At 38.2% G+C, this 25,085-nt stretch overlaps 4 protein-coding genes and 4 non-coding genes across 11 annotated transcripts; 2 read left to right on the top strand and 6 right to left on the bottom strand.

Annotated features, from left to right (window-relative positions):
* Window positions 1-756: 756 nt before the first annotated feature.
* LOC135587342 (small ribosomal subunit protein uS4y-like) lies at window positions 757-4,756 on the top strand. Its single transcript, XM_065078627.1, has 3 exons — window positions 757-896; window positions 1,047-1,428; window positions 4,379-4,756. The coding sequence occupies exons 1-3, from the start codon at window positions 869-871 to the stop codon at window positions 4,560-4,562; spliced, it is 594 nt and encodes a 197-aa protein (XP_064934699.1). The 5' UTR covers window positions 757-868; the 3' UTR covers window positions 4,563-4,756.
* Window positions 4,757-6,005: 1,249 nt separating this feature from the next.
* Window positions 6,006-8,265, bottom strand: LOC135582764 (probable esterase PIR7A). Of its 4 annotated transcripts, none has more exons than XM_065078623.1 (4): window positions 7,399-8,265; window positions 6,660-7,160; window positions 6,449-6,586; window positions 6,006-6,370 (listed from the first exon to the last, which is right to left on the bottom strand). In XM_065078623.1, exons 2-4 carry the CDS (start codon window positions 7,026-7,028, stop codon window positions 6,092-6,094), a joined length of 786 nt encoding a protein of 261 aa, XP_064934695.1. In that variant the 5' UTR covers window positions 7,029-7,160; window positions 7,399-8,265; the 3' UTR covers window positions 6,006-6,091. The 4 variants fall into 4 exon arrangements, with proteins under 4 accessions (XP_064934695.1, XP_064934696.1, XP_064934697.1 ...); XM_065078624.1 differs by having other exon boundaries at window positions 7,951-8,265; XM_065078625.1 differs by having other exon boundaries at window positions 6,660-7,203; window positions 8,065-8,265.
* LOC135591899 (small nucleolar RNA snoR100) lies at window positions 7,521-7,631 on the bottom strand. The gene has a single exon (XR_010478664.1). It is a non-coding gene; the product is annotated as a small nucleolar RNA snoR100 (small nucleolar RNA).
* On the bottom strand, window positions 7,792-7,868 carry LOC135591890 (small nucleolar RNA Z155). The gene has a single exon (XR_010478656.1). It is a non-coding gene; the product is annotated as a small nucleolar RNA Z155 (small nucleolar RNA).
* On the bottom strand, window positions 7,919-8,014 carry LOC135591885 (small nucleolar RNA R41). The gene has a single exon (XR_010478650.1). It is a non-coding gene; the product is annotated as a small nucleolar RNA R41 (small nucleolar RNA).
* Window positions 8,096-8,191, bottom strand: LOC135591887 (small nucleolar RNA R41). Its single transcript, XR_010478652.1, has one exon. It is a non-coding gene; the product is annotated as a small nucleolar RNA R41 (small nucleolar RNA).
* A 2,745-nt stretch (window positions 8,266-11,010) lies between the features above and the next one.
* On the bottom strand, window positions 11,011-13,481 carry LOC135588946 (zinc finger protein GAI-ASSOCIATED FACTOR 1-like). The gene is made up of 3 exons (XM_065081279.1): window positions 13,156-13,481; window positions 12,268-12,667; window positions 11,011-11,890 (listed from the first exon to the last, which is right to left on the bottom strand). Exons 1-3 carry the CDS (start codon window positions 13,340-13,342, stop codon window positions 11,137-11,139), a joined length of 1,341 nt encoding a protein of 446 aa, XP_064937351.1. The 5' UTR covers window positions 13,343-13,481; the 3' UTR covers window positions 11,011-11,136.
* Window positions 13,482-16,734: 3,253 nt separating this feature from the next.
* LOC135587340 (uncharacterized) lies at window positions 16,735-24,513 on the top strand. Its single transcript, XM_065078622.1, has 8 exons — window positions 16,735-16,792; window positions 17,504-17,615; window positions 19,108-19,188; window positions 19,909-19,957; window positions 20,907-21,012; window positions 22,885-22,937; window positions 23,074-23,136; window positions 24,034-24,513. Exons 2-8 carry the CDS (start codon window positions 17,521-17,523, stop codon window positions 24,352-24,354), a joined length of 768 nt encoding a protein of 255 aa, XP_064934694.1. The 5' UTR covers window positions 16,735-16,792; window positions 17,504-17,520; the 3' UTR covers window positions 24,355-24,513.
* Window positions 24,514-25,085: the final 572 nt, after the last annotated feature.

The following is a 25,085-nucleotide window of genomic DNA, read 5'->3' as shown; positions in this document are numbered from 1 at the left end:
CTAGTCTCATTCAATTGAGATGCCATGTGGATTCGACCATACAAGGCTAACAACATGGAGCTAATGAGAGCATCAACTTGGTCATCACAACCTTTGATGACCAAATGAAGCTTGTAACTATATCCCATATTCTTATGTTTGACATATTATGTCACAACCTTTGATGACCAAATGAAGCTTGTAACTATATCCCATATTCTTATGTTTGACATATTATGCCACAATCTTTTGATCACCTACCACATTATAAAAAAAATCTCAAATGCATCTTTAGCTAGGAACACTCCTTGATTGAACACATTTACTTCCACATCTAATCTGATCGTATCCTTTCAATTCTTACTAATTTAAGTATCATAAGAGTTTTATCCAATAAACCTCTACATAATTTTCTAGGAGGGTTTCATTTTAATATGTAATAAACCTAGGAGTGAATCTCAATCGGCTCCGAACCCTGTCTTTGTGTCAGACAACTAAAATTTACCTCAACATATATACTTGAAAATTTTTGACATTATCATTATTAAACTAAAATCTAAATTTGATTACTTATGCATTATTAAACTAAATCCCTAAAATTTAAGCAATCAAATAGATTAAAAATAAATTTTGACTTATTGGAATCTATAATCTTCACTTGAATGGGAGAGGGACAAATAATGCATCGCAACGTGCCCACCAGAAGCCTATGAAAACAAATGGGCCTATTTCAAAGTCCGGCCCAATTACAGGGAAATGACGTCGGTGTGGCAACGTTTAGGGTTTTTGGAATACCTACAGATAAAAGGGCACCTTTTTGCCGAATCGCCCTCGGTTCCACTCTTAATCGTTTGAGGCGAGAACAGGAGACGGCGGCGGCAGACCAGCCATGGTTCATGTCAGTTTCTACCGCAACTGTAAGCCGCTCTCTTCGTTAATCTGTGATCTGATACTTTGGATTTGATAGGGATTATTTGAGAGGACTTTTGTCCGCAAATTTTTGAGGAGGTTTTCGGAATTTGAGATCTGATCGAGAAGCCCTAGTAAATGTGGATGATGTTTGGCAGATGGGAAGACCTTCAAGAAGCCCCGCCGCCCGTACGAGAAGGAGCGGCTGGACGCGGAGCTGAAGCTGGTGGGGGAGTACGGGCTCCGGTGCAAGCGCGAGCTGTGGAGGGTGCAATACGCGCTCAGCCGTATCCGGAACGCCGCCAGGGATCTGCTGACGCTCGACGAGAAGAACCCCCGCCGAATCTTTGAGGGCGAGGCCCTGCTCCGCCGGATGAACCGGTACGGCCTCCTCGAGGAGGGCCAGAACAAGCTCGACTACGTTCTCGCGCTCACCGTCGAGAACTTCCTGGAGCGCCGCCTTCAAACGCTCGTCTTCAAGTCCGGGATGGCCAAGTCCATCCACCACGCTCGCGTCCTGATCAGGCAGCGTCACATCAGGTTGCCCGACTCCTCCTTTTATGACTAATAATGCCCACTGTCGTTGCGAGTAACTGTGTGTTGAAAGCTCCCATTTACAGCTTTGTTGTGATATCATTGCTAGGATAATTTTTGCCTCTTCTATTTGGACATGACTAGGTAAGGTAGTCTGACAGGTTTTCTGATTGGATGAGAAGATTTTTGGCTATGATTAATTTATTTTATATTTGCTAATATTCTAGGAATTCATGCAATTTCCACTTCTGAACAAAAAGAATATATTAGGGTATGCATTATGCTACTTTGCATGTTGTATGTTTTCTGTCATGTAGTTGTTTTCTAGCATTTTCGTTGCTGACCATTGAATGTTCTGTTCATGGGTCATATCCGACTTGTGTTTTCCTTTTGACATGTGTGGTAGTTTCTCTTTTGATAAGCTGCATTATAGATGAGGATTCTTCTCTGTGGTTTTGTGTTTCATGTTGCATCTACTTGTTCTTTAGGTAGCTTTTCTGGTGGTGCATTTGATCAACATCCAATCAACGTCCAAATTTGTCTTTCTGCTTGGAATGTCTTACTTTGTTTACTACCTTGTGCATGGAGTGTTCAGTGTGTCTTCTGTAGGTTTATTTATAGTCTTATTAATTCAGTGCTTGACAGCTCTGCCTGTTCACTTCCATTAAGATGTGATCAATTTAGTCAAATAAAATACCTGATTGAATTGTTCATAAATAAGTCTTCTCTCATTTGTTGAATTCTTACAGGTGCTCCTTGTTGACAACATTTTACTTTTTCTTATTTACATAGGATCACTTGGGTGTATATCTTACATGTATGTGCTGAGATTTTGTAATGTTTTTGTAGGTTGATGTTCAAATGTGTTTTTCTTGGTATACAATTAAATATGGGATTATCATGTTTATTTGCTTCCCATGCATGCTTTGAAAGTGTGAATTTTCTTGTTTGATGCTACTTTTTGCTTTCTTGTTCTTCTCATTTTGCCATTAATTATTTAATTTTCTGGTTCTAAAAGTTATTGCTATTCAATTTGTTCTTGTTCTTGAAGTAGGGATGACAGAATGTATGAAGTAATGAACCCATTGATAGCATAAATCGTGTCTAAATCCTTTCTTGTAACAATTATTTCAGATGCTTAAAAATTCTTGTTTGATTACTGTATCATATTTTTTTCCAATTATGTATCTATTTTAGTTCGGATTCGTGGTTTGTATTTGCTGGAAAATAATCTGCATGTTGCGTTAGTAGCTGGGCGTCGAATGTTTTCTTATCATCAAAGAAGTTTAATGAACATAACATCCTACTTTGAATATTTTCCATGAATTCTTAAGTCGAGCAACAAGATCATGCTATTTGTGTGTTGGAACTACATCTGCTCAAGTTTGAGCCTAAATTCAGCCTTTAATTCTGTAATTCAAGATTTTTTAATTTTTTTTGTTTTTTGTGATATTTCTCGTTATTTTGTGATTGTAAGAGTTTGAAAGTTGTTCAGTTCCTACAAAAGAGGAAACCGCTAGCTAAATCCTAAAGCATTTCTTTCTCATTCAAGTGGAACTAGGGATGGTTTAATACATTTTACAAAGAGGTAGGTAATGAAGTATAAAATGGGATGTTAGCCCTTTGTGTACATTTCAGTTTGTTTTCAGCATTAGCCACATCAAAAGAGTTGCAGTTTGGTAGTCTCTATAATTTGAAACTTTCATCGATTTGGAGGTTTTGCAGCTTGCCTTGTTTCAGATTTAGTTTCACAAGTTCCAGTGGATTGAGATAGTTTTGATGGGTTTGGCTCAATAATCAAACAACTTTATAGGCTCACCCTATTTTGTTCAGCTTCTGTTGATCCAAATCAAGGTAGGTGAAAATCAAATATTTTGTTTTACTACAAGTAAATATTAATGTTTGTTAGGCAGTTATACCTTGTCATTGTCTTCGTTGCTTTGCCTCTTCTGATTCCTTTTTTCTTTCAGTGCAGATATTACTGCCATGGGTGCAACTTAAGTTTGAATTTTCATAGTTGTATTTGACTTGAGAGCTAGTTAACACTATATATCCCCATTTTCTTGAGACTATCTGGCCTAACTCACTGCATTCTACCTAAACCTTTTTAAAAATCTGATTAAAAGGGCTTAGAAAATGACCTGATTTGATCATCTGTACGGACCATTGAGCTTGTCATTGGCGCAATGCATTCCTCAATTGGGGTTAAAATCAATATTGCTTAGTGGATTTATGATTCGTTAATGTTACTGTTTGTGTACCTGGTTGATGAGATTCAAATGCAAGACTGGTCTGACTGTGTAATCCTGCAAGGTTATTCCAATTGATTTTATTACCACCTTTGTTTTTTTAAGAATCTTAAAGATAGTTTCAAGTTCATGCTTATGAAAACATCTGCAAGACTCTCAGACATGTTTGAGTGCATGCACAAAAGCAACTTTTTATTTCCTTTTATCTCTGTAAAGTTTTTCCAGTCACAAGGTATATTAGGTAGTTGTAGAGAGGGAGAGAATATAGCGGAACGTCAATCACCTCATGTTTCAAATTTTGTGGTGAAACTGCTTTTGTTTTTATTACATCTTGCATCACCTATATTTTATTTGTCATGACACCTGTAGAGCCAAGCTAAACTTAGATGTGCTCATCTAGTATCCAGTGGGTAAGGGATTCGAGACTAGTGTTTCACTTCTGAATCTAAATCCGGTTAGTTTTCTGTATCTATTATGGTTCAACTTTGTCTTCTCTCGTTCTAAGATTCAATTACTTGTGGTTACACAATGACTTTTTTTTAATGGTAATTCCTATTGACTTGAAAATGCCTCCACATGTTCCCTATTTGAAGAATCCTTTGTGTAGACAAATGGCTTGGCAATAGTCTGAGTTTGTGTTCATTTAATATAGGTATACATATAATTTTGCATCATCTAAGTTTGTGTTCATTTGATCCTGCTTACAGAGTCGGAAGGCAAGTGGTCAACATCCCATCATTCATGGTCAGAGTGGATTCTGCAAAGCACATTGATTTCTCGCTGACTAGTCCATTCGGTGGAGGCCGCCCGGGAAGGGTGAAGAGAAAGAACCAGAAGGCTGCTGCAAAGAAGGCAGCTGGAGGTGACGGCGACGAGGACGACGAGGAATGAGGATTGTGCTTTGGTTGTGCCTCACCTAATAATTTTTCTACACTTCATTAGACTTGGAGTTTCTATCTATTTGCACAAGATTTTCCTGTTTTAAGGTAAGAAACTCCCATCTTTCAGTTTTCCCTGTCATTTCCATGTTACCATCTGCAGATGGATTTTGCTGGATTTTGACATGATGAAGTATTTTCTTTTCATTGCTGATTCGGCTAGATATGAATTGGGTGAATGAGGTATCATTATTTATTATGTTTCGATCTTTATGGTTTAGTTTTCGTGTAAACAATAAGGTTGATGAATTTGCCATATTTGCTGCTTCGATAAATGATGTTAAGTTATCATTAGTTTCGTCTGAGAATAAATTTATTTAAGTATTATGGTTGTCTTTTTTCATTTAAAAGATGGATTATTAGTAAATATTAGGAATAAAGTGGACAAATCACTTAAAATGGGGCATTCATTGATAGCATACGCCTTTTCATTTGTTTCCCTTTCTGAAACAAAAACTTCAAAATAGAGAATATTTGGTGACACTTTCTGTTTTCTCTCTCATGAAAACATTTTCATTCTTCACCTCTGCTAATCTTTACAAATCAAACATTTTGGATCTCGAGTTTTCAGACAAAAAAATCAAATAGACAACTATGAGAGAGAGAGAGAGAGAGAGAGACTGAGTGAGAGAGGGAGTCCGATCTCACTTACTAGAGTAACGCGCCATCCTATTTGATGATAGCGGAGAATTCAAGTAGCGAACACTTGCCTTCTTCCCAAGCCAAAGAAACACAAGAATAAGAAAACAAAAAACACATGTTAGATAGGCCCACGGCAACTGGATAAGGCATGGAGGGAGTAGTAAAAGTCAACGAAAATGGGCCCACGGCAACTGGACAAGGCATGAAGGAGGAAGAACTCTGCATTCGAGTCAAAGAAAACAAAAGAAAAAGCCTGTTAGATGGGCCCTCGGCAACTGGCATGAAAGAGAGACGAGTAGGAACGTCACTAGACTTTTATGAATACAACCAAAACATTTTATTTTATGTTCAAACCATAACCATGACCATGACACAACTAATAATGTAGAGCATGCAAGCAGTCTCCATTTTGACATCTTAAGTGACAGCTCTCAAGTTTGAATCCATATTTTTAAGTGTACTGTAGGTGTTTTTTTATAATAAAAATTTTAATTAGACTCTCGTCACACATCACACTTTGATTTTATTTGTGTTTTTTAATTACACAACCCTCGCCCAAATCCCATTCCAATTTGATTCACCATACAATTTCTTTCAGCACTTCTTTAGTTTGGCCTAGAAAATATCCAATTGAATATTTTTTCTTCAATTAATTGTTTCGAAGATATTATATATATATATATATATATATATATATATAGAAAATACTTGAACCCATCCACCGTGTAAATTAGTTTATTCATTTCTAACATGGTTTTTAGATGGCAAATACTTGTATTTTATTAATCGTTCATGTTCCAGAAACTACATAGCACCACCGACACGTATGTGCCTTTGACATCAATATCTTGCGGCAATCTCGAGGAGGAGTTTGCACAGATCCGCCGGCTTGGAGAGCATGACCATATGATCGGCACCTTCGATCTCCTCCACTTCCGCCCCCGGGCTGGCTTCTATCATCCAACGCTGGTAGCCCTCGGTCATGGCCAAGTCCTCCTTGCACACGATGAACACCCTTCTCACCGACCCGTACTTCTCCTCCGTGACAATTCCATCGCGTAGCAGATCGCCCAAAAACCAACTCCCTGGCCTCACCAGCAGCGTCCCCAGCGTCAGGTCCTGGAAAGATCAGCATGCACGAGAAGAGGGGAGAGGATTCAAAGTCTGGTGTTTTCGTCGAGCACTTTGTATGCGTACCTCAGCTGGGCTGAGCTGGTACAGTCTGTTCGACATGTACTCGGGGCCGAACTCTATCCTGCTCGAAGGGTTCTGGGGATCTGAGCTGATCGAGACCTTCGAATCCAGGTAGGCTTCTTGTGGATGCCCCTTGAAGAACTAGCGATCACCGAAAAATAGAACCAATGATGAGTGAATCCAGCGATATAGCCCGGAATCATGTCCCTTATACCTCGGCCGTGAGGGCAGCCATGGCAACGGTGGTGCTCGGCATGACGGCGGTGACGAAGACGGCGACGGAGATCTTGTCGGGGAACTTCTCCATCGCAAGGGAGACACTGGCTCCGCCGAAGCTGTGGCCGACGAGGACCAGCTTCTGGTGAGGCGGGAGGGAGGCGATGGCGTGGAACAGCGGGCGGGCGTAGTCGTCCATGGAGCTGAGCTCGTCGAGCCTCTGTGGGTCCACCCCGGTGGCGCCGAGGTCGACGGCAATGACGAAATGGCCGGCTGACCTGAGAAGGGTGATGAGCTTGTACCAGCACCATGCGCCTTGGCAGATCCCATGCACGAGGATGAAGTGCTTCTTGCCCGCTTCCTCCATGGATGTCCAGCATGATTACCGGTTCACTTTTGGTTTCATTATATAACGGAGGAGGTGAAGAACCAGTTCAAGACGTGCGGGTTTAGTTGTTAGGTGCATGATTGTTGTGGTGGGAACAGAATCATGCTCTCGCTGCCGTTGGATTGGGTTAGCGTGTCAAACTAGGATGGAGATGCTAGACAAAGAATGAATGAATGAGAATATATATATATATATATATATATATATATATATATATATATATACCCAAAAGGCATATGAATGGCAAATTTATAAGAGCAGAAATAAGTAAAACATCATAATAAATCTTTTTATAAGCAATAGAAAAACTACTTTTAAAGCCCAAGCATCAAGAAAAATAGAAAATTACCACTACGTATCACAATTCCATTACGCCGTCTGATATATGATTCGAAGCAAACTGCATCGAATGGCAAAAAAATACAAGGAGAAGCAGAAGAAAGAGAACAGAGAAGAAACAAGAATGGGATTGGTTGTGGGTCGAATCCAGGCCCGCAGGATCAATGCCCGAAGGCGTCAACGAGAGCAGACATGATGACCCGTTCTTTCCTCTCTGTGCACCCTACCATGCTACCTTCCTTCTTCCCTTAGGAGTCCGGAGCATCGGCTTATCGTGCACAGGTACTACTCGATTTCACAGACTTGCATTGTTGTCTTAGAGAAAAGAAACCAAAAACGAAACAAGAAAACAAGTGCGATTCGAAGCAACAAAAGACGCGATCGGAAACAAAATCGATGTCGCCGTTGATCAGATAATTGTAGTCTGATTTATTTATTCGACATGTGATGCATTCCTAGAAAGGGATCATCACGCCAACGGCCAGAAGCACAGATCTATCTCGATCAAATCGGAGAAAAATAAGAAAGTAGAGAAGGCTCAGAAGGATCCATTGGAATGTACCTTAATCAGAGAGGAGATTAGCCTTCTCATAAAATAGGTAGATTTTGGGCATCACAGCCTCTGATATCGGAAACAGGACGGAGAAATGAAGTAAGAATAAGGGCCGAGTCTTACCGGCGCGCACAAATAGCAGATCAAGAAAGCGGCGGAGGCTCAGAAGGATCCATTGGAATGTACCTTAATCAGAGAGGAGATTAGCCCTCTCATAAAATAGGTAGATTTTGGTCATCATAGCCTCTAATTTCAGAAAGAAATCGGAGAAACGGAGAAAGAAGAGAAAGAGGGATCGATGATGCCCGGCGCTCCATGAATGGGAGGAGACGCCATTGGTGGGATAATATATATAGAGAAGGAAGAAGCATCGAGGGTTAGGGTTCGCTTCGGTCTTACAAAAGTAAAATCACCTAAATACCCTTCGATGGCGGTTTCACGCTAATTGTAGCTGTTTATGGCATTACGTATGTATACGTAAAATGCAAATGTACACTACGATCCTTTTTATGTTCATATATACGTGGCACTTGTTGGGTTATATTTCATGTTTCTATGTGTCATTTTAATATACATCTTTTATCTACGTTTTACAAAATTACAATTTTTTCAGAATACAAAATGTATAGATCATTCTCATTTAGATATTAAAGACAAAATAATATCAAATGACTTTTTTCATATTATAATTATATATAATTATAATATAATAAATACGGGTCATGATTAATTTTTATTCGTTCAACATATTAAAAAATTATGATGAATTTAAGTTTCAAGTAAATCTATTGTCTATATACGAGTCAGAATACCAAAAAATAAAATAAAATCCATAGATAATGTATTACTTATTTGCTTAAATGTAAGAAATTGTAGAGCTAATTATATATTATCATTATAGTTAATAGTTAAATTTCTTTAGAATCTCGATCCCTATATTTAAAAAGTTTACATTGAAATATATGTAGTTATGAAAGTGAAACATTTAATCTCATTTACCCTAATATCGTCATCTCTATCGATAGAAAATACAGCACGTATATGAGTGATACAAAAATATGAACAAAAAGATAATTTGAATGGAGGTGGCGAATGATGATGTTGTGGTGGTGGTTGGAGACAACGTAGTGGTTAGTCTTATCAATGTCGATTCGAACATCAATCACGAGAGGGAAGATGAGGCAAAGCAATGAGGCATCTACGTCGATCGATGTCACATCGATCTATCTCCTCTAGCTTCGTTTTGTATCTATATTGACGTTGGAGGAGGTAGGCGAGGTATCTGCATCGCCAACGATAAGGAGGGAGGAGGAAAAGAATGCAAGTAAGACAGAGCGGTGCAACGCCATTCAGACATGTGTTGTCATATATCGTATCTTCCGTCATTAAAGCTGATGACATTATAGTAAATGAGGTTAAATATTTTACTTTTATAAATTATAAAAATTTTAATATTAATTTTTAAGTCTATAATCGGGATACTAAAGAAGTCTAATTATATAAAATAATCCATGATCGAGATGCTAAGGAAATTATCTTTTTGCTTATCGTTTTCATATCTTTATGTATTGGTAAAGCTTATGGTAAATAGAGTTAAATATTTTACTTTTATAATTATAAGGATTTTAATATAAAAATCTAAGTTAAGAGACTAGAGATGTTAAAGGAGTCTAATTATTGGGGGTAATATGTAATTAGTTCGTTATCATCGTTAAAAGGGTTAAGGTCTATTTTAGTCTATATAGTTTTGGTCATAGACTTTTTAATCCCTTATGATTTACTTATGTCTAAAATGACCTCTAAATTTTTAAATATGTAATATATATGCCCCTCTCGTCAAGTTTGAGTTAACAGACATTAGAGTCTATATGTTGACTCATAATAAACTATTAATATAATAATATATATAATAAAATTATTAAAGTCAATTTTAGCTCTATAGTTTTGGTTATGAACTTCTTAAGCCCTTGTAGTTTACTTGTGTCTAAAATAATCTATACATTTTTTAAAACATAGCATATAAACCCCTCCTGTTAAAATTGAGTTAACAGACGTTATAGTATGCTTACGCTGGTACGCTAACTCATAATAAAATATTAATATAATGATATGTCTAATTTAAGTTAAAAAAAAAAACTGAGACAACCATCAATGGCGGAAGGAGGTGTCATCGTGGAAGTGACCACCAGTAGTAGCACCAAGCTGTTGTTGCCTAACAGGGCTTCATACACACGTAGTCTGTCCCACGTTGATGACGAACTCAAAAGCTTCCGGTCCTGTCATAGGTAAATGTGTATCGACCAATCCGACGCTAGGCACGTAGTGGTTTCCTAGTCCATCTTCCTCCTCTTGGTCATCTTCGTCCCCACCGCCTTCCACTTTGTCCTCTCTTGCATCCTCACTTGTCGTGCCTACGATGCGGTGGTCTAACTCTCCCTCACCTCTGTCTTTGGCCTCTCCTACCTCTGCCTTTTCGAGGAGAGGTGGCTTACAAGGTATGATGGTACTTGTTAGGATAAGAGTGGGTGTCGTTCGCGATGACGGGCAACATAGTGACATGCACCCCAGAGCTAGCGAGTGACATCCGGTAGATCCAACTCACCAGCTCCAAAGCGCTTGCCACTATGTTGCCCACCACAACGAAGTAAATCACCTCTCCCACGAAGTACGACATCACAAAGATGAAGAGTAAGCGGAAGAAGAGGTTAAGCTAGTCCATGCAACCCTCTAACGCCCCACTCGCTCTCCTCAACCAACTTGTTGAGAAAGAAAAAGCTACGGAGGTCACAGGCGAAGGTGCAAGAGAGGACGAAGTGAGACTAGCATTGGACTGTTGTTGATAAAATCAACGAGGACAAGGTAAATGAACAATTTTGATGATTTGAAATGACAGAGTATATTCAAATATTTATATTTTTAATTATTAAAGATATTTTTTTAATTTGTAGGTGTTCTTCTTAATTCAAGGTTTCTCTAATATCAGTACGAAGACTTCAGATGTTCAAAACTTACCGAAGGAATTCTACGAATCTCAATAGGTAAATAAGTCAAGAACATCAACATTATCGATTGACAACGCAGGGAAATAAACTTGTTAAAATGAAACCCGACTAAATTGAGCACTGGAATGTTGGACAACTCTACATGATGCATCAATATGCTTCAAGAAGAAGAGGAAATGATGTTTCTAATAGATCACATGTCCCAAACATGGTTCTCCGGTTCATCACTGCAGCCATAAGCCATCTGCTGCTGCAGATGATGCGGAGTCTCCATCCCTGTTCGAAGAACAACCCCTCCAAACTCCATGTTGTGACGCTCTCTCTGCTGCTGTTGTTGCATGTGTGGCCTCCTCTGTCCCCCGACGCCCAGGAAGTCCACAGTCATCACATCCCCACTGCCACAGCGAGCCATCATCTCCTTCAAGGATCCGTCGCCCGTCTCACGCACAGAAGAAGCATAGAATAGGTTGGCTAATCCTCCTCCATGGATGCTGGTTAACTGATACGGCCTCCCAGCCGTCACCGAAGCCATGCCCCTCTGCGTCGCGCCGATCTGGGCGGCGTTCTGCAGCAGAGACGTCGCCGACGAGTTCGCCAACACGGCCGTAGGCCTTGGCATTTGGGCCTCGAATAACCCATCGAAGCTCACTGGGCCGGAGGAGGAAGGGATGCCCAAGAAGCTCGGAAACATGCCACCGGCCATGTTGCGGGATGCCAATGAAGCGGCGAGGGCGTCGATCGCCGGCGGGTTCTTCATGTCATAGCTGAACTCGGGGACGGTAGTGGAGGAGGAGGTGTTGCTGGTGTGCTGGATGGGCATCACCAGGTTGGGAGGGGCCTGCCCTTGCAAGCTCGAAGCCATTGTGGCCATCAGGGGTTGGCTAAGCTTGTTGTTCTCATGCGCCAACGCGTTGCAGAAGGCTCGGTGCGTCATGAAGCTGTCTCTCCTGTAATTTTCAGAGAAAAAGAAGAGACTATATCTGGTGATCGATCTTACGATCAAGCTTATATCGACTAAGTAAATGTTCTCAGTTAGATGACGAGACGACCACATGAAGTATGATGAACCACGCAGGACTTTTCAGCTGCATGGGGAGACAAAGTGGCGGCGGCGGCCTACTTTCCGATGTGGTCCTTTTCTATCAAGATCTGACGATCAAAGTTAGAGCTTGAAAAGGGCCTCTCCGCGACGTTAGGTCAAACTTTTGATCTCACACGTAGCTCAAGAATTAAAGGAAGACTTTTCCCCACCATTCGCGGGAGACAGCAAAACCAGTGGGACAGTCTTTTGGACAGCGTAAGAAAGGAGCAGGAAACTGCAGACCTGGAGAAGATGGTGCCACAGTCGCATTTGTACTGCCTCGTCCCGCAGATCTTGGAGTGAGCCTTCCAATCTGACTGCACGGCGTATTTCTTCGAGCACTTGTCGCACTTCCACTTCTTCTCGCCATGCTTGCGGCAGTAGTGCTTCTTGATTCCGGTAAGATCGCCGAGGGCGCGGCTGGGGTTGTGGTGCACGCATGTGGGCTCCGGACACACGTAGACCTTCTTCCTGGCCTCGCTGCCGCCGTTTCGTGGCCTCAGCTTCCACGGAAGGTTGTGGCCTCGGCGGTGCAGTTGCAGGTTTTGGTCCCTCTGGAACCCCTTGCGGCAGATCTCGCACACGAATCGGTTGGTCGCCATGAGCGTCTTTGGTGAGAGCGCAATCACCTCAGATTTCGGGTCTGCTACTTGCATGGTTCAACAAAACCAGAAATTTTAGAGGCCTCTGTTTCTTTCGTTCTCGAGCACGTCTAATCTGATCATAACTCATGATATTGAACTACAATTTTCGTAAATGGTATGCTTTCAGACAGCAATGTGGTCTAGAATTTCTACAGGATCAACATCAATATTTGAATGATAACTCCGTGATTACATTCATGATTCATTTGTTCTTTGATTTGATTCTCAATCTGTAGACTATAGCCATGAGAACAATCTCAAAGGGTATAGAATCCAGTAAGCTTAGCTGATAGCTATTCAAGAACAGGTGATGCAAGTAAGCTAGCTAACAGTCACAGCAATTGTTGAAATGCCAAGCAATAATTGAAGATTTCCTTGTCGATCTTGAATAACGACAAAGAACAACTTTGTTAGGAAGGGAAAAGAAAGATTAATCTCTTTTAGAAGTCAAGAAGGATATGAGAAAAGCAGGGAGCTTGTTCATCACCTGGAGTTCCTGGGAGGTTGCGTTTCTTCTTGGCCGGCGGCAGCTGCGGAAGCTGTGCAGCTGAGATATCACTGTTTTCCGCCGCTGCAGGTGAATCACAGGAGAGAAGGCTTTGCTTATGGACCTCATCTTCTCCTGCGTTGCTCCCAGATGAGAAGCTTCCACCACCACCTGTGATGTTTGACATGGCACTTAGAATCAATAAGGCTCTTCCTCTTCTTCTTCTTCTTCTTCTTCTTCTTCTTCTTCTTCTTCTTCTGCTCTTGTGGTCCGTCTCTCCTTCTTGTTGGTGGTGAAGTTTTGGGAGAGGAGGGAGGAGAGAGACTATGAGAAGGATTTCTTTTATGGTAAGAGAGGAGGGTATGGATGGCATTAAAAAATGCATTGGTTGTCCTTTGGTCTGAATAGTGTTTGTTGTTTACTTATTTGGTTTAGAGATCATAGCAAAGACAAGCTTCATTACTGAGATGTAGGAATTCTTCTGTTTGGAACCTTATACCATGGATCATCAACTAGTCTCTTCTCTCTCTATCCCCATATTAGGGTTTATATTCTGAGGAAGGCTTGTTGCCAACTTTGAGAAAATACAAATTGTAGTTACATTTGGATCAGACAAAAACAGAGGAAAAAGCCAAACTGCTGTTCTCTGAGATCTATAACTTTTGCTATTCAGAGGAGGTGAATAGCCAAACTGCTTAGAATTTATTACAGAGGTCCTTAGCATGTTAACAGTGTCTGATGTGAACATTTCCGTGCTGGGCTTTTGACGTCTAATGCAGAATCAATCTCTCATTCTTCTAGTTTGCCTTCTCCAAGCCACTCTTGAACTTTAAATACACCAATTTAGCTTCTGCTGTGAATATTAGACTGTAATATGTTGCATAACAGAGCTTGTATGTTCATGAAATATGTATCAGTCCATAAAGATGTCGATGTCCTTAGTATGTTTACACCTCTCTGTTTGTATCGATAAAACTTCGATGAAACCTAAGGATGAATAAACAAAACAGTGCTTTCGTCGGTAGTATATGTATAATAATATGGTATTGACGAAAACCTCGTGCACTGAATTGTTTTTTTTATGTCTGTTAAAAAAAAGAAGAACAGTGCAACGAACTACATTATTTTTTTGACAAATAAACAAACAATTGATGAAAAAGAACACTTGACAGATACATGGGGAGAAGAAAATTGCAGCAGATGAGAAGAAAGAGAGCTTTATTGTGTCATTCATTGCGTCAAATTGATGTGGAACTCTGTGAAAGATACATCTTCATTAAGCTTAATCTGACAGCAATGTTCCATACAGATCAGAGTTTCAGAGAATTATGCTTCAGAGAAAGTCTGAAATTATGTAGGGTAGTGGCTGCTATGAATTCCAAGGTAACTAAAATCAGTAAGAATCAAAGTATCTCAAAGTCATGGCAGTGACCGTCGAAAAAATGATGGTCAGATGATGCTCAGGACTGTTGTGCAGTCGCGGCGGCATCATGATTCAAATCAAAGAAAATTCTCCTTAGATTTTTGCATATCGTTGTCATCATCATCATCACCACCACCATCACCCACCTTCTCGCGGCCTTTGGATGTGTATCATGTTTGTGAACTGATCTTACTATGAACATTTGTCATGGTGAACTAATGGTGTAGAAGAGCTGTTGCATTGATAATTATGGAATCTAGCACCCCTTTTTCACTAGTTATAATAGATTTGCATTTCTAGAGAAGGAGGTGTTGAGGTAAATGCAAAGCATTTAGGATGGCTGTAAGGCTGTCTTTCCAAACCTCATCCTTAAGTGTGTTCAGAAGTTGCTTGATTCAAATCATCACTGCAGGCCAGAAACCAGAAGGGAATTCTCACAAGCTCTCCATCACCATCGAATATGAAGGACTTGTTGCTGCATCTCATATGTTGACTTTGGATATCCAAGTCTCATCCTTCTGGAATTCGACCTACAGAATTGGTATCCCTAGCCAAGTAGACCAAGAACTCTATGTAGCCCCTACAAAATAAGCAGCAAAAAGAGACTGATCTGTCAATCTTAAATGTATCCCAGGATCTCCGCCGCATGATCTCCATGGACTCCTTTGCTTCACGTAGCTCCTAGTCTCCTACTGCTATGGCATCAATCAAGAACAGTGCAGGTTTTCTTAGATGTGTACCATGCCTATCTGCATCTAATGTTTATGTTGAGCTTGCAGAATGCTGCATACTAACTGGGTGAGGATGAGTAGCAGAAGCTAACCAGTGACTGAGGTAAAGAAGGGTTTTGGGGGATTCAAGAGACTGCAACAAAAGAAAAAGATATTATGGTAGACAAAGTAGAAGCTACAGGCAGCTACAGTCAAAAGGATTTAAGGCAACACAAGAATCAAGAACTGCTACTTGGACTAGCATCATATTCCTAACCTGCAGTAGTCCTCACAGCAACAGATCCAAGATGATTCATAAACAACATTGCTTAGCAAACATTTGTTTGTTCAAATATTTTGCAAAGAGAACATAGAAAATTGTGCTACAAGTTTATCATCAAATATCCCCATATTCATATCTCACAGAGTTATAAATCTACAAAATTTGTATGAATTTAGAAGATTAGTATGTCCTTTAGGAAATAATAATCCCATACGAAAAATGGATGTCTTAGTAAATGAGACTGTCACCAATGTCGATTATGAACCGAGAATCAACTTAATTTTCTTGTGGGAAAGCTAAATGGACAAACTAAATTACCTGACAATTAGGATGCTGGAGATCTATCAGTTCAACAAAAGCCCTGCTGCTTTGCTTCCTTAAAAAGCATATCTAACAATCTTATAAAGATCATTGATTGCATTAGTTGCCAAAGTGAATTTGGTGTATGCAAAAAGATGATCTTTTGCAGCAAGTCATATTTCATAGGAGTCCAGTGATGTCTGAAGTTTGTATCTTAGTTAGCACTCTCACATAAATCTCTGCTGTCAGATTGAGCACTGTTGTCATTTCACATGCTCGTTGCATATTACTTCAGTGTGGCTGATCACTTGGAAATCCTGTAGACTTATCCATGTTTTGCTGTTCTTCATTTGTTGGTTTGCAGCTTTCCCTGAGTTCAACAGAAGAGCTGAATTGGGTGGAAAATGTGGCAGTATATTCAGCTCAACCATAATGTCTGACTATATGGATTTTTTTGTCCTCATAAGATTTTATGAAAAGATATATATATTATTAGTTAGATTAGAATATATTAATTTATATTATAATATAAGTAAGGTTTAGTTGCCCCTTTCAACCATCTTTATTATCCCTTTAAAAAAGTTTTTTTTCCCCAGACCCCTAAAGTCGTACCTAACCCTTTACCTCACATTTGATGGAGAGAGGAGGCGGGCCCACGTCATGCGGCCTATAGAACGGCGTGTTGGTCATCGGGTAGTAATAAGTGGTAGAAAAATTTAATGTCGTTGGACCATTGGACCGGTCCCGAACCCGGTTTACCTCTCATTACAAAACAAGGGCCGTCGATGACCATCTCCTCCTTTGGGCCTCGTCTTGGTTTTTAGGGTTCCATTTAGATATCTAATCCATAAAGGTGAGTTCCATCCTCGAGTTTCGATTCCTCCTGCCATCACACAGAAGCCCTAATCTTTCGATCCTTGAGTCAGTTTTCGTCTTCGTTTCGGATTCTTTTAGCAGGTCGTGTAGCTGGATTCGTTCCTATCGTGGCATTTGAGTGGATTTCTTGTTTCGTTTGCTAAGTTTTGACATATATGCTTCGTGTTCTTTCTTCTTTAATGTCTTATTGTTCGACGAATATTCTTTTCCCTTTAAATGAGATGTGTATTGTTCGACGGTGGTAAGATAGATAGATTCTTGTTACTGGAATTTGTACATTGGAGTGTAGATATAAGTATTTTTGGTCTGCTGGAGTTGATCTTTGACATAAAGAAAGTCTTTGGGGTTACTGGTTTATTTTCCCTCTTTTCCAGGAAGTCGTTGATTACAAATTTTTCATATGAGTGCTTAGTTTGCTAATTTTGACATGCTACTGAGTGAGTTTGGAAGAACACGTGCTTCGTGTCTGAATATATTATCGAAATTCTTCTTATTTTATATTACAACTAGTGGATTACTTCTCCAAGCTTTTTGGTTTTCTGTATATATCTTTCTGGCTGTATAAACTTCCTTTTGGCTCATTTTCCCTTAAATACTTGCATATAAAAGCTCACCTCATACTGCATTTACAGTTGTGTCCGAAGTAACTGATCATTTCTAAGTGATTGTTTCGTTGTCAATAGTCTTTTGTTATTGATTTTGCAAGTATTTTTTTAGTTATTTAGTTATAGTTCTTACAATATTTCTTTTCCATAGGCACAACTAGTTCTGGAATGGAGGTCACAAATTCAGACAATTCACAGTCGGCAACATGTTCTTCCGATGTGGATCATCTGACAGAAAAGGTTGGACCGGATACAAAGTCTGAGTAAGTGCTACAGATTTTCTGACTAGAAGTTGGTTATATATATCGTTTTCCACTTCTATTCCAAGAATGATTGGGCTGACCTATTCTTTTTTAGCTGCTCGGCTTGTGTATTCGTTTTTAAGTCCATGTAGGAGTCATTCAAGTTCTAGGTAAGTTTCCCCAAGCTGAACTGATTCTTCTCCGAGCAGTCCTAGACCACAGTAGTTTGGAAGTTTGGACTTAGATGGGGTTGGACATCACTACATGCCTTTTTTTCTCTCCACTGTATTTTTGTCACGATTTCTGATGCCAGCTATGGTTATTGTAGTTATTAGTTCACTGTGTAAGTTAAACAGAAAAAGACTAATGAATAGGGAAAGGAGATGGAGACAGGGTATGCACCACTGACTTGCTCCATTGGATTCTTCTAGCTTCATTAAGTACTATAACCTGTGGATTAGTTTAAGTAAATTTTCTTGAACTTATGAGACTGTAGTGCTATTTGCTTGTCATTTAACACATCTGGTGAAAGTAATAGTAAAAGAGTACTTTAGATTTCTCTAATTAAATGCATATGAGAACCTAGCATCAGTTTTTCATCTTTGCATGTGTTGATGAAAGTAAATTCATACCTTCATATCAGTAGATCAAGATAATTCTTGGATTGTATTCCTAATTGACACAATGTAATATCAATTAATAAGTAAATTTGAAAACATGATGTAATATCAATAAATAAGTATATTTAGACGAGCAATCAATTTATACCTGGTTTGACTTGGTAATGAATGGATATCCTTTCGTATTTTTGCATATAAATGCACTGCTTTTACAGTTTGACTTTTGAGCTCTTTGATTTGTACTATTAATTCATGTTGGACCTTAATCTTTGTTGTAAGTTTTTGTACGTCTACTTTGACATGTATAAAGTAGAAAAAATTTGTTATTCCAGTTTAACCATGTTATAAGGTTGAATATGGATAGGTGTTTTTGTCCACTTTATTTTTTTAGTTGTTGCAAGCATAAATGATTATGAAATCTGGTGACATTTTAACAGTTTAAATTGCCACTTTATGTGAACTGATCTCATCCATTAAGCTAACTGACCTCAAAGAATGGAGTTCTTTATGGATGTCAGTTTGGATTTCAACATTTAGTGCAACATCTTGTACTCGTATGTTAGAAGACAAGCTACTGTGAACTGTGATAATTAAACTCCAGTATTATGGTAGTTCTACATGATTAGTATTTGTCATTATCACTGTCCTCTTCTCTGGTAATCTATTCTGAAGAAGTAACTTTAATTGGTCAGCCTCGTCAAATATCTTTGGATATATGTTTTATTAAATAAATTCACCTAATGCAATTATTTGAACTGCCATACCCAGCAGTCGCTAAGAGATCTTCTCTCTTTCTTTAACATATATTTTGCATATCCTTTTTAACCATAAGTGGATGATTTTATTGCTACTTTACTTCCCCCCTTCTTATTGAATTTTGGACATAATTGTAGGCAGGCAGAGGGAAAATATGATGTCAGTATTGAAGAAATTAGAAATATAATGGAGGTCATGGCGGCATCTGGAAAGTTCTGGTAGGTGGTTTTCATTCTAATTTTAGTCATGAAATTCTATGCTAATTACTATAATATGTGCGTGTAATATGTGCTGCCTTTTTTTTGGCCAGCTAAGAATCACAATACACGAAAACCAACATTGTGTTCTGTTTATTGGATGCTCAGAAAACTTCAATTTTCTTCTAGGGTGCAGCAGTATCTGATTCTGGGTTCACATCTTTGTTAAGTTATTGGGTTAAACACCTGCTCTTAGCATTTTTATATATGGACAGCTTGATAAAGAAAGCCCAGCCTTCTAAGTGAGACCCAACTCAATATTCAAACTGGCAAAGATTTGTTACTCATGCATGTGGTATTTACATTTCTCAGTTTCACAGCCCCTTTTCTTTTTGTTGGTCTTTCACCTAGTTTGCACTGACCTAAAACTTTCCTAGCTCATTGTGGTTTTTTTTTTGGACTATGTAGCTTTTCTTTCTCTCTTGCAGCTTTTCTAAATCGAGAGAGGATAAAAAACTGAAGTAATCTACTACTCTTTTTCTTTTTTTATCTTTGAAATCAATGCTTTTGTTAATTAGGTTTACTCTTAAGCAAAAATATTGTGTTATGCTGGTTTTAAATTATGTTTAGGCTTTTGATGTATGCATGTAAAGGACTCAGCTATACTTACTTACCCTTTAAATGGTCATTTTTCACATAAATTTGATAGCCAACTAGTTGTGTTCTTTGATTGCATCGCAGGCACGACTGGGACATGTTGAAAAGCTTGCTATCATTTTGGATGAAGCAGGTATGGTTGAGGTATGCAAAAAATTTTCTCTTTAAGTTTATATGATATGCATAGATAATTTTGGTAGTCAATTGCATTGCTATTAGGATTGGTTGTTACAATCTGGATGATACAATCCAGATCAAAATGAGACTTTTTGAACTGGAACTTTCATATTGATCAATATATGAAAATGCAAAACAATTCTTTCTCAAGTTGTGCATCTTGGATCGTGAACCTTGGTACCTGATTTGATTGCTTAAGCAGAATTAATAAGGTGGAAACTAGTTTATTGCAGGCTGCTTGTTAGATAGAAACTTAAAATAAGGCAGTGGTAACTTGCCCAACCCATCTTTTATATGAATACCAGTACAAGATTGAACTTGAAGTGGTCCACAATTTTCTTCTATTACCAGCACAGGATTGAACTTAAAATAAGTGGCCCACGTTTCTTTTTCCCTTAAATCTAAACTTCAGCCATTGGATTCATCTAAAAGAGGGGCCTACTCATTAAAATTAGATCACCCATCTTCTCTTTTATGAAGGAAACAGATCACTTGTGAACCACACGATGCTCTGTTTCCTTCATGGAACCGATAAGGTTAGTCTCTTCTTTTCTATTTAATTTTGTCTTAATTATAAAAAGATCAGACATCTTAATCTCAGCCCTTCAGTTAACTCGTCACTGTACCCTTCACCTGTGGAAAAAATAAAGATTTTGACATCCTTGAGAAAAGAAGGATATTCTTTATTCCTATATTTATATATTATCTACATGGCATAGATATTGTGAAAAATCTAGAGAACTCTTACAATTCATGATCCATTGACAATCCAATCCTTCTAATTGTAATTGATTCTTATCCGATCTTGATTCTGACAATATTTTAGTGTGCTATATGTGATCTTGATACACTTTGAAATAACAAACTGTAAATACTAATTCGTGTTTGGAATAAAATATCTGAAGGTGTTGGCAGAATATCCTGAAGCCCAAATGGCCAGTGGTGATGGGCTGCAGAAGAGTTCTTTGGTAGGCGAAACATATACTGAGTTAGTGAAACGTCTGGATGAAGGTATTTCACAAAAATGAATCAATTTAAGTGTTGATTAATTCTATGTCAAAACTCATCATTATTTTCTTGTTTAATATTTGCTCAGTTCAGTGCTTTTACTGACAATCTACATTTTTTATGCTAGTATTGTAATGCCATATTCTTTTTTATGTTTTAGTTTTTAGAGCTGGTCGTATAAATCTGTTTGATTATTTTTTTGTGATTCTTTTGTGGTTTCACATTATTTTAGTTGATGACACATTATTTCTATTATGTGACCTTGCTGTAGTTTTTATGGCATACATGTTCCTTTTTCCTTTTCTGGCAATTTGAAGCTCAAGTTTTGAGCCTCCAGTTTAGAGAATATAAATTTAACTGTGGGAGGAAGTATATTCACTTTTAAGCTACTTAAATTTTTTTTTTCTAATTTCTTTGTCTAATTGTATTTTCTTTGATGTCTGGATATTAAAATTTTATGCTTCTTAGGTTTTTATTCTTTTATTGCATAATTTGGTGAAATTTTACTTCCATTTTGTAAAACACTTTCAAGTTTGCTATATGATGATGGAAATGCATAAATTATCTGATATCATTATGGAATCTGCCAACAGAAACCAAAATCTTATTTTTCATAACCAGTGACATGTTATAGATTTTAAGAAATGCGTTTAACTATGCTAAAGGATCTGTTAAACTTCATAAGCATAATACTGGTTGCTGTTGTTAATTGTCCTCTGTAGCTTCTTGTTTCAAACTTGACAAATTTCTTTCCTAGTTCTTGTTTTTCTGTTGAACTTTTAATAGCTTAGTAATTTTGAATTTACATAGAATCCCACCAAAACCCAGAAATGCCTCTGAACTTAGCCATCATTTGTGAATTTAATGACCAAAATATGCTTTGAAAGTGACCTGGATGCATGGCTTTTCACCATTTAGGCTCGTTCTTCCAACTGGGTGATGTGAACCTTTCATATATGCTCCTGATAATTGGTTATGCCATCAGAAGCCTTTCTTCCAACTAAGACTACATCATCTTTTGTTAGATTTACCGTTATTCATAATCAGGTTGTTCTTAACCTAGCTGAAACAATGGATATTCCTTCTAGCTTTTAGGTTTTAGAGGGGTTTGGCATATGTGCATAAATTCAATATTTCAATATATTTATTCAATATTTTTTACATTTCGACTGATGCATTTGTAGAATTTCCGGGAAAGTATGGATTTTACATAGAACTTTGATGCAAATCTACTATGAAAGTGCCAGATAGTCCTTTTATCAGTAGTTCTTTTTCCATGTTTCATTTAAAAACAAGCTAACATATGTACCTATAAAGTTCTATTGCCTATCAATACAAGGGATTATGCTAAGCAGAGCTTAAGGATTTTATTAATTCAAAATTTAGACTATTAGCTAAAATTAAAGCTATCATACTAATAACTGGCTGGTTTAAGTTGCAATAAGCATGGTTCATTGTTTGGCTGCTGTTGTTTACCTTTTGCTGCATAGATATATATTTTTCTCCTATATATTTGTGATCCCTTGAGTCAGTTTAATCTAGTTACCTTCCTGAGATTTACACACAAAGCAAGAATTTGTGTCCATTTTTAAACGTCCTTTAAGTTGATTATTCTTGTGATTTATTAGTATGATAAACATAGTTAATATAAAAAATGAAATAGAAAATAAAAATATAGTGCAAATAGATTAATACAGATACAGCAAAATGAGATATTGTGATGTCTTTATCAATTGTCTGGTATAGTCACGCATGGTTTTCTTTGCCTTGCAATAGTCTTGATATATGGGAACACATGTTTAATGTGGTGATCTTCATTGGTCTCTTATATTATTAACTCGTTATGTTGATCCCTTTATATATATTTCTTTGCAGCACTTCTTAGTTTTACTGAAGGTCCTCCTTTTACACTGCAAAGGCTCTGTGAGGTGATTAGTCTTTTAACCACTTTATGCTTCTTGAAGTATATCAGATTGCTTTCTTGGCATGTCGTCTTTTCCCATCATGTGAACTCTGTCATTGCACTGTCTGCGAGCTTATGCTGTGGAATTTTGCTTTTGACAGATACTCCTGTCACCAAAGAGCACATATTCAAATCTCTCAAAGCTTGCGCTAGCCTTAGAGAAGGTCAGTAGACATTTTCTTGTGTGTGTGTGTGGCTGTGAGACATTAGATCTGGCAGATGTCATTAGGAGATACATGCTGCCAATATTGTGACTTTAAAGATACATATTCTTGTGAGTTATTGATTGTATTATTTTGGTTATATGTCGAAGTATGTCAATCCCATCTTAATTTGGTTTGAAAAATCAGTTGATCCCAATCCTGATCACCCCATCTGAATTGAGATCAGTGGAAGCTGATTCAGAACTGCTTATAAATATTGTCTGCAGACAATTGTAATCAATCTTGACATAAAAAAAGTGAAATAGAAAATTTCACTGGTGGACATCTTCAATAGGAGACATCAACTTTAGTTTAGGGATGGCTGATCGAAGATATCAGAGGATTTTTTATGCCTTGACAACATGGGAGGGTGCCTAAGTGCCCACGGTGACCCTTCGAGTAATTGAAACTTAGCAACATCTTCATCAAATAGTAGTCTGTTGTTTTTTTATTCTTTATATAATACATGAATAACAACAAGTAGCTGTAATGTCTGAACTATTTGGAGTCAGCTACTTGTTATTTTTTATCCTGCTATTGAGTTTGGTAGAAGGCTACATCTCTAACTGAATTAAGAACCTATAAGTATCAATCTTAATTTTCTACTAAAATCTTCCTAGGCCTTTCTAATCCTAAACGATTAACCTAATCTTGTGCAAACAATTGATATGTTAACTGAAATTTTAAAATATTTTGTGGACATGCAATTATCATGATCTCCTGGTAAGTCAGTTGATTGAGAACTAACATTACGTGGATATTTTTTTGTAATAATTTTTTATAAACTACATTCATTGTTTAGATTTCAGGTTCATGGGATATAAAATTTTTACATTCAATTCCTCTTTTCCTTGTCAGAATTTGTTGGTGACTTCTACCTTAACTATGTGCACTGAACCTTATCCCGGAGAACTGGGGCAGAAACACAAACCTGGTAGGGAAAATGAGATTACCAAAGAAAATCCTGTACCAAATGGAGTTGAAACTCCTGTAGGTGATGGTGATGAAGAAATGACTGATGCCAAGGCTTCTGAATCTACTGATACTGCTGATACAGAGATGCAAGAAGAAAAGGCCAGTGAAACACCGCCCTGTAAACCTGAAACAGGATCTGATTCCAATACCTCCAGTGAAGCTTGTGCCACCAGTGAACAGCTAACCCCTTCAACTCAAGGTTGAAGCGACTACTGGGTTTGGTTGCGTGACAGTAGGTACAGGAAGAAGTTTGAAAGATGTTCAAACACTGGATGTGGTATTGGTTTCATGTGGCCCCACTAAGGGGTAGATATCAGATATCTAGATCGTTTCAAATCTTGCTTGCTGCTTTTGGATTCCTCAGTTATGCTACTCTTTCTGTGTGCATGGTGATGATGGGCTCATTTGTTACCTACCTTTCGACTAATGGTGACTGGACAAATCTGTGCAATTCATTATCATTTAACCTATCCCGAGTATGTGGTTGTGGACAAAGAGTAGCCAGTTGACCTCAGTGAAAACATGTCAAGTTATCGGCATCCAAGTCGCCCAAATAAATGTTACACGTTTATAATATCTCAATGTATGCCTCATGTAGCTGTGATGATATCTTGTATGAAATTTGAGTTTGTGAAAAGGAAGGAAATAGCTTTTGGTAGTAATTACTCATTCATGATAAAAGTGTTGAGATTCACATCTGTGGAAGGTGGAAACACTTTACTTGCAAATATCTTGGTAACTGCGGCCGAAGCTTTACAAGTTGGTGCTCGTTAGAATTCAATTTGGCTAAAAATATATATGAGCATTTCTTCTAGGGTGTGTGTGTGTGTGAGACTAATTGGATCAGAGCATTTCATTTCTAGTCAAGTGTCAACCCAACCTTATCAACCTCTTGACACTTCCACCAAAAGATCATACAATTTGGAAATTGTGAT

The sequence above is a fragment of the Musa acuminata genome, chromosome BXJ1-8, assembly GCF_036884655.1.
Source record: "Musa acuminata AAA Group cultivar baxijiao chromosome BXJ1-8, Cavendish_Baxijiao_AAA, whole genome shotgun sequence".
NCBI lineage: Eukaryota > Viridiplantae > Streptophyta > Magnoliopsida > Zingiberales > Musaceae > Musa > Musa acuminata.
Note: the sequence above shows the minus strand (reverse complement) of the source record. Positions and strands in the feature narration are given on the sequence as shown.

Excerpts from the sequence above, each read along its gene's own strand:
- LOC135587342 (XM_065078627.1), top strand. The coding sequence starts at position 869 with ATGGTTCATGTCAGTTTCTACCGCAACT. Across the intron at positions 897-1,046 it reads TGTCAGTTTCTACCGCAACT|ATGGGAAGACCTTCAAGAAG; the intron begins GTAAGCCGCTCT and ends GATGTTTGGCAG. Across the intron at positions 1,429-4,378 it reads ATCAGGCAGCGTCACATCAG|AGTCGGAAGGCAAGTGGTCA; the intron begins GTTGCCCGACTC and ends TCCTGCTTACAG.
- LOC135582764 (XM_065078623.1), bottom strand. The coding sequence starts at position 7,028 with ATGGAGGAAGCGGGCAAGAAGCACTTCATCCTCGTGCATGGGATCTGC. Across the intron at positions 6,587-6,659 it reads TGGCTGCCCTCACGGCCGAG|TTCTTCAAGGGGCATCCACA; the intron begins GTATAAGGGACA and ends GGTGATCGCTAG. Across the intron at positions 6,371-6,448 it reads ACCAGCTCAGCCCAGCTGAG|GACCTGACGCTGGGGACGCT; the intron begins GTACGCATACAA and ends TGATCTTTCCAG.
- LOC135588946 (XM_065081279.1), bottom strand. The coding sequence starts at position 13,342 with ATGTCAAACATCACAGGTGGTGGTGGAAGCTTCTCATCTGGGAGCAAC. Across the intron at positions 12,668-13,155 it reads CAACCTCCCAGGAACTCCAG|ACCCGAAATCTGAGGTGATT; the intron begins GTGATGAACAAG and ends TGCAAGTAGCAG. Across the intron at positions 11,891-12,267 it reads TGTGGCACCATCTTCTCCAG|GAGAGACAGCTTCATGACGC; the intron begins GTCTGCAGTTTC and ends TGAAAATTACAG.
- LOC135587340 (XM_065078622.1), top strand. The coding sequence starts at position 17,521 with ATGGAGGTCACAAATTCAGACAATTCACAGTCGGCAACATGTTCTTCC. Across the intron at positions 19,189-19,908 it reads GCGGCATCTGGAAAGTTCTG|GCACGACTGGGACATGTTGA; the intron begins GTAGGTGGTTTT and ends ATTGCATCGCAG. Across the intron at positions 22,938-23,073 it reads CACTGCAAAGGCTCTGTGAG|ATACTCCTGTCACCAAAGAG; the intron begins GTGATTAGTCTT and ends TGCTTTTGACAG.